Source organism: Ochotona princeps, chromosome 15, assembly GCF_030435755.1.
Source record: "Ochotona princeps isolate mOchPri1 chromosome 15, mOchPri1.hap1, whole genome shotgun sequence".
Taxonomy (NCBI): Eukaryota; Metazoa; Chordata; class Mammalia; order Lagomorpha; family Ochotonidae; genus Ochotona; species Ochotona princeps.
This window is the reverse complement of record NC_080846.1, coordinates 25,751,828-25,760,778: the sequence shown is the minus strand read 5'-3', so window position 1 is coordinate 25,760,778 and position 8,951 is coordinate 25,751,828. Positions and strand designations below refer to the sequence as shown.

At 41.8% G+C, this 8,951-nt stretch overlaps 1 protein-coding gene across 1 annotated transcript in view; it reads right to left on the bottom strand.

Annotated features, from left to right (window-relative positions):
• Positions 1-3,234: 3,234 nt before the first annotated feature.
• MYRFL (myelin regulatory factor like) overlaps positions 3,235-8,951 on the bottom strand; it is a 112,176-nt gene continuing 106,459 nt past the window's right edge. Inside the window, exons 22-25 of the mRNA XM_058673764.1 lie at positions 6,852-6,926; positions 4,382-4,499; positions 4,027-4,101; positions 3,235-3,517 (exon numbers count right to left, since the gene is read on the bottom strand). Coding sequence (XP_058529747.1) covers positions 3,431-3,517; positions 4,027-4,101; positions 4,382-4,499; positions 6,852-6,926 — 355 coding nt within the window. The 3' untranslated portion in view covers positions 3,235-3,430. The remainder of the gene's footprint in view (positions 3,518-4,026; positions 4,102-4,381; positions 4,500-6,851; positions 6,927-8,951) is intronic.

The following is an 8,951-nucleotide window of genomic DNA, read 5'->3' as shown; positions in this document are numbered from 1 at the left end:
GTTACTTTGCCTTTCCATAAAATAAATCTTCAAAATCTTAAAAAATTAATCTACAATGTCCTTAGTTCTTACCTAATCTGCTTATTCAGTTCCAGGGTTCATCCAGGGCACCACACAGCTTTCAGTCACATGTCTCTTCAAACTTTTCTTGTCTATGACAGTTTCTCAGACTTGACTTGGTTGAGATAACCTTGACAGTTCAGAGGCATACAAGGCAGGTGCTTTGTGGAGTGTCTCTCCGCTGGTCTGATGTTTTTCTCCTGATTAAATGAGGGTTCTATGTTTGAGGGAGGAAGAATCTTCTAGACACTTTCGTTTACTTGAGTTTGAAAATATTCCAGTAAAGAGTCAAATCAGTCTGTGGAACAAGGAAAAGCCTTTTGGCCTGAAGCCATATGGTCCAGAGTGGATATCACACAGCTGGGAAAGAGCTGCAAACACAAAGTAAGTCTTCCAGAAGAATCTGTCTCTCAATAGACTTGGCTAATGCTAGTAGCATCCATAAGCCATCCCAGATCTGTCACTACCTTAAATGCTTTCTTTATGTGGGGAAAAATGCCTAGGCTTACAATAAAACTTAATGAGAAAACAATAATTCATTTTGCAGAATTCCTCTTAGGCAATATAACAGGTCGTTCTGTTATTTCTGGATATTTTGAAATTCCGATGCTGCCCTGAGAAGAAGTATATGAGTAAGAGTATGAGGTTTATGAGGACATTCTGTTAGAAGACAGGAATAAAAGATAAGTTCATTTCAGTACAAACACTTTTTGAAATCCACTCAGATTTTGACATAGTCCACATTTTCTAACAACCTTTTAACGCCCTCCTCTTAGTGCTGAATGGAACTCTGAGAGTTCTGCTGCTGACAAACCTGCCTTAACCAAGAGAAAAGTCAAATTCATGGATTCTCTCCCATATCAAGCACTTGGGGTTTCATCCAAAAATGAAGTGATGGCTTCAGAATCTAGACCCCAGGCATGCCAGGACAGCTGATTCTCAGGAGAATCAAATTTGAGTTGGAATCCAATAGAGAAATCTTGAAATACTCCTCCCAAGAATTCAGCGTTTTATTCCATTTTCTGCAAAAGTTAGTTGTTAGGAAACAGTTTCCCAAATATAGCAAAATTTAAACATTATGTAATACACATGCATATGTTCTATATATGGTTTTGCAGCCAAAAAAAATGATCTCAATGTATGTGTGTAGAGATGGACTATTCCTTTATAATCTCACTGAACTTTTCAAAGTGAATCTCTTCTATGCAGATACAATAACAGCTCAACTAATTTAGAACTTATCTGTGTTTATATCACATAAACCTCTGTATTGTCAATCAACTTACCATCTTCCACAAATAGGAAAATTGAAGCTTAGGGTCCTACCCTAGGATACACAAATTAAATCAGAATTTGAATTGAAGGGCTGAACCATCTGGCTTCAGATTCTTAGCTTCTGATCATTCAGCTCAAGTACCTTTGCAACAAGAAATCTATTTCAAAATGCATTTTGTGAGAAGAAGTTTTTTTAATCTTAACTTTTGGGGTCTCGTGATCAATTTCTATTCATAGGACACATCATTAACATCTGAAGATCAGAAACAGGAAGATGCAGCAGCATTGTTGATGAGCACTGTGGAAGTGGAAAGTCGAAGAGCTTTATCCCAATTGAGCCACAGCTGAACAGTAAGAGATTGCACTCAGCAGCCTTCACTGGAAACCAGCTTGGTGCTCCATGCTCCAAATACAGCTCGGCAACAGCAAACGAGAGGGACAGCTAGGACAGCAAGTAGGGGATGCAGGCATTAGAATGGTTTGTTACTTCCAGTTGCCTGGCATACCTGGCTTGTCAGGCTGCAGGAGATCACCCGAGGAGCACTGTGGTCAGCAAGGGACTAGAGACAAGAGACTTCAGTGTGGCATCCAAGGGTAGAGATGAGCAAGACAGCTCTCTAAACGAGCAAGAGGTCTTCAGAAAGTCCACAGGGAGGGGTCAGAGAAATGACTCAGATTAAGATGACATCTGTGATGCTGATAACCTACAGGAACATGGGCGCTAGTCTGGACTGCTCCATTTATGATGAAGCTCCCTGCCAATGTGGCTGGGAAAGCCCCAGAAGATGGATCAAGTGTTTGGGCCCCTGCCACCAGTGTTGCAGACCCAGGCAGAGTTCCTGGTTCCTAGCTTCAGCCTGCCCCAGTCCTGGTTGTTGAGGCCATTTGGGGGGGTGAACTCTGTCTATTGAGCTTTGTTTCTCCCTCTATTCTATATGTAACTCTGTCTTTGAAATAAATAAAATATATTTTTAAAAAAGAGGGCCCAGCACGGTAGCCTAGTGGCTAAAGTCATTTCCTTGAGAGCATCAGGATCCTTATGGGCACCTGTTCTAGTCCCAGTAGACCTGCTTCCCATCCAGCTCCCTCTCTGTGGTCTGGGAGGGCAGTCGAGGGCGGCCCAAAGCCTTGGGATCCTGCACCCATATGGGAGACCTGGAAGAAGTTCCTGGCTCCTGGGTTCAAATCAATGCAGCTCTGGCTAGTGCGGCCTCTTGGAGAGTGAATTAACAGTCGGAAGATCTTCCTCTCTGTCTTTCTTTCTCTCTGTATATCTGACTTTCCAATAAAAATAAATAAATCTTTTTTTAAAAAATCACAGAATGTGTACTAAGAAAAAGCAGTGCATGAATTTCAACATTTTGTACTCAGTAAGTTTATCATTTGAATCTATTTTGCTGTGATGGCTTGAGGGACCCTTGTAAACAGACTGTGTGATAGCTTGTGGGGAATTACAGTGGGCTCTGGTGCACCAAGGCTTCCATCTTTACACGAAAGCACAGCCTTCCTGTTCAGAAAGGTTAGGACCCATCCAATACAACAAAGCAGCTGCAACGATTAGTCTTAAATCTACTTTGTGAGCAATATGCAATCACACACACACACACACACACACACACACACACACACACACACACACACACACTTTGCCTGAATGTAAGCACATCATCAGACCACACTGGCCTCCAGCCTCCACACACACTAAATCATACATTTACAGAAGCTTGCACTGACAGGGTCCAAACTAACATGACCTTTTAAATAGATTATGACAATGCAGGGCTCAGTGTGGACTTATAGCTTCCTTAATACCAAGAGCAGTATCTCAGCTCCTACGGCGCTGCTTGCTGCAGGACATGTTTTCTTCATAATCTCGACAAAGTCAAACACCACATGATCTCAAGTTCCAGCAAATACTTTATTCTCTTCATGAGCGTCTCCAAACAGAAGGAAGCCAAAGCTTGTTAAAGTTCTTCCAGTTATGAATTTGACTGTTTTTCCAAAAAAAAAGAAAAAAAAGTTGTGACAGGATATGAGTTTCTGTGAACTGTGTTATGAGTCTTTTTGTTGGACAAAGTCCTCAGATTTGAATAAATTAAGCACAGTGTCGATAGAAGTAAAAGAAGTAATCTGTGAAGAATATCCCAGCAAAATAAGGGTCTGTGGAACAGTCAGCCAGGTCCTGCCAAGACAGGAGAAAAGCGAGACACATCATAGAAGACATAAGTGCAGTTCAACTGCTTTTTGTGTACATAGAAACATTCATTCATTTATTCTCTTACTATTAAAAAAAAAAAAAGAGGGATGGACCTTCATTACAAGGGCTCAAGATGAAACTTGGGATGCCTGTGCCCTTTATCAGAGTGCCTGGTGCAGCCCTGGCTGTGCTGCTCCTGATCTAGCTTCATGCTATGTGCACCACAGGACGCAACAATGACAGCCCAGCTACCTGAGTCACTGCCACCCGTGGGGGGAGATTTAGGGTGACCTCCTGGCTCCTGGCTTCAGCTCCATCCAATATTGGCTATTTTAGATATTTATATCTAGATATAAATACTTGTTTTAGATGTTTATATTTAGAAACCTTTCTGTCTCCTTCCCCCCTCCCTCCCTGCCTGCCTTTAAAATGAAAATGGAAAAGAAATACATAAACATTTTTAAAGTAAATAAAGAAAACAAAACCACACTTACTGGTGCAGCTACACGAAAATGGTAAGCGCTGTCAGAGAACGGAGCCACAGGGAGGCTCCAAATGTGCTGATACCCCTAAACAAGGGATGAAAGAGATCCATTTCATCACCATAGTCTACACGTCCTTGGATAGAGCACAGGCCGGAAAACACACTTCCTAGGCAACTGCAGGAGAGGATTCTGTGATCACAGCTTTTGATAGGTGTCACTAGGAGGTTCCACGGTTTCTTAAGGACACAAATGTTGAGCCAAGCCCTGTGATTGGGGTGAGCTAGCCAAGAGAAACACTGGCGTTTGGCCCAACGCATCCCTTCCACAACTCTAGACATGCTTCTACTGGAACGGAAGACATTACCTGTGTCATCTCCTGGGAAACTTCGTAGCTTTGGATCACTGTGGTTTCCATTTTACTACGAAAACATATATTTCCAAGGGCAAATTTGCATTGGTAGATGATCAGTGGCTCTGTTGTGCTTTGGAAGACAAAAGAAAGGGCAGATGGGAAAGGAGTTACCAGTTCCTCCTGGGCTGTACCTGACAGCAGAGGGCTAATGGGAGCACAGCTTGGAAGTCTCCTGGAAGGGCAAAGAGGCACTTTCTTACAGGAAGCTCAGTGGTGCCCACCAGCTGGCTCCCATGTTGTTAGAGAGGAACTCAACTGCAGCTGAACATGCCATCATACGTTCATGTCATGACTAAAACACCTCACATCTGAGCTTCCCCATTTCCAAAGATTTTTATAATGTTTGCATGTGAAATATTCCTTCTCTTACACTGGCAGCTGAATTTGCACTTAGCAGCTTTTCCAGGATTTTAGATTCTACAACTACCCTGGTTTGAGTAGATGTTGTTTGAAACAGCAAAGCAAACACAGGGAGGGCTTGAGGGTGAACACCAATTAAAAATCACTAGCTTTTAAAACTATCAGAATGGAAGGCCTACAAGAAAGGATGGCTATTCCCTGGCAATTGACTCACTTGTCATCAAGTCGATGATATCCATCTGTTTTTGGGAACAATCTTTCTGTGTGATGGAGGTGACCTACAATCTCAGCTCAGTATATGGGAGCCATCCCCTGTCTAACACCAACAGCAGATGGCCCAAATCCTAGATACTACTCTATCCTGTGTAGGCTGTATACTTGTACATTCATACCTATAATAAAGTTTACTTTCCCAGTTAGGCAGCAGAACAGATTAACAGTAACAACTAACAATAAAATAGAACAACTCTAATATACTGTTACAAAAGTTATGAACTTTATTTCCGGAAACTTCCATTTAATGTTTTCAGATAATGCTTGTTCACAGGTAACAGAACTGTGGAAAGTGAAACCATTCATAAGAAGGGTACAGTGTGTGTTATTTTAAAGTCACTCATGTTAGAAACAGTTCGTAAACCCAAAGGCCTGAATAAAGTGGCTCATAGGATCTCTGGCTTCTTTAGCAAACATTGTATGTAAAGTCCCTTCCTTCCAAGAAGAGCCGGAAATGAATACGGAAATACAGAAAACCAGGTTCCTCAAGGAGGGCAAGGGGAAGGTACAGTATGCTAGCCTGTGGATGCTGAGTCCCCAGCATCAGCTCTTCAAACAAGCCTCTGCAAGGCTTGGTAGAAGCAAAGCTGATGGGAGGATGAGATGAAATCTGGAGAAATCAGAGGAAGAGACGCAGGTTGTGAATAATGGCAGGGGAGGCAGAAGACAGAAAAGAAAGGGGAGGAAAGATGAAGTGTGAAGAGGAAGAGCAGGAGAACTGAAATCCAGAGATGTGAAATAACTCCTCCATCTCCAAGACAACTTGCTCACTGCATAGCTTTTAATGAAGTGGGTGGAAAGTCTGGTAGCACTGAAATAATCTGCCATGTCTGATAACAATAGGTAAAATCAGAGCTTGCAGCTTTGGAGGAAAGGTGGTCATCATAAAGACGACCATTTGCTCAGTGTCTGTTCTGTGCAGGTATGGGCACTGTCCTTACAAACAGATAAAGGATGGGCTAGGTGTGCCCCTCAGCTCAGCTACTGATCAGCTATGAGTATCAGAACACAGTGGCGGATCACTCTATACCCAAACGGCCCTGTCCGAAAAGCACAAAGTAAAACATGCATGCACACACACGCACCCCAGGTGGGTTGTGGTGCAGGTGATTAGGGCCCACTGTGGAAGGTAAGTATCTGATGGACTTTTGGTGTTCAGCAAAGAACCAGCAGTGGTTTCACTAGTGCTAACAGCCATCCCTCAGCAGCCCTGCATAGAAGAGAAATGATGGCTTAGAGACACATGGTTCCCCCAGGACACAGAATCAGTAAACCCTGGCCAATGTGCCTACAAACTCCGACTCCTAGTTTTCTCTCTCTCTTCCTGGGGGAAAAATTGTGGAGTCTGCTTACCATTGTTACCAGTTCCCCATGCCGTACAGCCCCTCTTCCAGGGGCCACATTATTAACATTGGTCCCATCCCATTCAGCAGGTGCAAGTATAAAACTGAGAACCTTGCCAATTCCCAGGGAGAACCTGAGTGATGCCAGTCCTCACCTTGGAATCCTTCCTCAATGAGGCCAGAACTCAGCCTGCCATTAGTTAATGTGGATCAATGCACTGATTGAGTCATCAATTTATTAAGCAATACAGCCTATCAGTCCAAGTTAACATCTGCAGCTTCCTATCTTCTAAGTTGTTGATCGGAATGTGAAATACACTGAGACTTGCAGTTAATAATATAAATGGTCCCATACTCTGAATTGTAAAACTGAGAACAAGTTTGCATTTTCTAACTTTAAAAAGTTGATGACAAAAGTAGAGTTTTTACTATCACCACACACTTACTTGATTTCCAGGGAGAATTTGACATTAGTTGGTGTCTTCTTATTAACAGGAATATCGTAATTATAATTTCCAGGCCTAATTTACAGAAAAAAAGAGAAGCGCAAATCAAAGTAAGCAGTAAAAGTTTCCAAAGGCTATTTTGCCACTCTCTACACATGACATAAACTATGAAATATTGTTAAATACACAATAAATGTGGAAGACTGAGTTTTATCTGCTGCCATTTTATGTTTTTCAGAGATACACTTGCTAAATTTCAGGGCAATCTTTCAGGTATTCACATCAAACATACAACAAAGAGCTGTGGTGCTTTAGAATGTGCAGAAAAAAATGATGGAAAGTTAAACCCCTGATCAAATACACAAATCTCAACACACAGGAAGTGACTTCAGTCCTCCCTAAGGAGATAACAACTTTCAGAAGATAAATGAGGCAAAGGCCTCAAACTAACAATCTCCCTGGAAATAATAAATACCAGTTTCTCTGCCATAAATCACTCCTTTTCAGCAACATTGGCACCACATATCATGTATTTTTAGAATCCAAATCTACTAAAATTATTATAATCCTAGTTACCATTTAGCAATGGAGAAAATTACAAGACAAAAATGCTTGCATAGTTTTTTTTTCCTTTTAAGAGAGACAATTGGAGAAAAGGAAAGTTCCTGTGACTTGTATTATACTGAAAAAATGGCAAAACTACAAAATGTATCTAATACAAGTTTCCCTATGATCTGTCATCTCTTCTTTGGAATTACATGGAATAATGACTTAAATAAATCAAATAAATGGAAAAAGAACTAGTGAGCTGTTCAAATGCGGAAGTATGCAGCAGGTGTTTGCCTCAGGGTTAAGACGTGCTTTGGGATGCCTGTGGCCTGTATTGAAGTGCTGGGGTGCAAGTCCTGGACCTCATCTGACTTCATCTTTCCAGTGATGCACACCCTGGGAGACAGCAGGTGTTGGGGTCCCTACCACCCATATAAGAGCTCCAGATTGAGTTTTAGTCTCCTGGGTTCAGCCAGCCCAACCCTGTGGGTTGCAGGCATTTAGGGAATAAATCAATGCATGGATAATCTCACTTTGCTTTTGTCTCTTAGTTTGTAAGGTAAAAGTAAAAATAAAGGAAATGGAAAGATATAGCCTTTTACAACACACAAATGTATCAGAGCAAAACATCCCATTGTATGCTACACGTTAAATTTTGCATTTATAGCCAAACAAAACTGGAAAAAACCCACACTACCTTCGTATCAAGTAGAGAACAGTGCTATTTCAGTAAGTGAATTTATTTTTAAAAAATCAGAAAGATCTGCATTGAGACTGGGAATACTTGATTCCATGGAATTCAGTTTTTATTATGCTTTTCCCAATATCAGTTCTGCAATAACCCAACTTGGCAGCCTCCCCTTATAGGTGAGAAGTGGATATGCAAGCAGGATAAACATCTTGTCGGAGTTCCAGAAACTGAACCTAAATCGTCTGACTTCTGGTCCCGGTGTCATCCCACCATAGGAGTGCAGATCTGCGCTGACACATACCAGATGGGTGAGCCTCTGCAAGCCTTTTCCAGGTTAGTGAAACTTAATCATCAGCTGAAGATAAGCAAGACTAACCTCACAGGGAGTTTGTGAGAATTCAATAAGGAAACAAGGTCACCCACAAGCCGGAAGACAGAACATAGGTTATTCTTGCAACTCCAGGCGTTCCATTGAAAGCCTAAGTTACATCGAGTTGAAAAGGAAAGAAACTTAAAAGCTCACAAGATCCATCACTTCAGTTTCAAACACTGGCCTGGCATTTAACCTAGCCAAGAAAAATAGCTCCTCATTCTCCACGCCTACACCTTGCATATGGTGTTTGCTGGAGCAACCTGCACTCTTGCTTCGCCATGTATAGCACGATCTTCATACAGTGGATGTGGCTGACAGCCTTTGCAATCTCTGAATTCTTTTCTCCCCTAAGAAGAGCTAAGATAAGATATTTTCTTTAGAAGTTAAAATAATGACATGTCTTCTATTAGAATGTGCAAACATGAGCTCACTCATCACCTGGAGCCATCAGTAACACTGTCCTTTTTATCCAGAGCCTGCCAGCAGC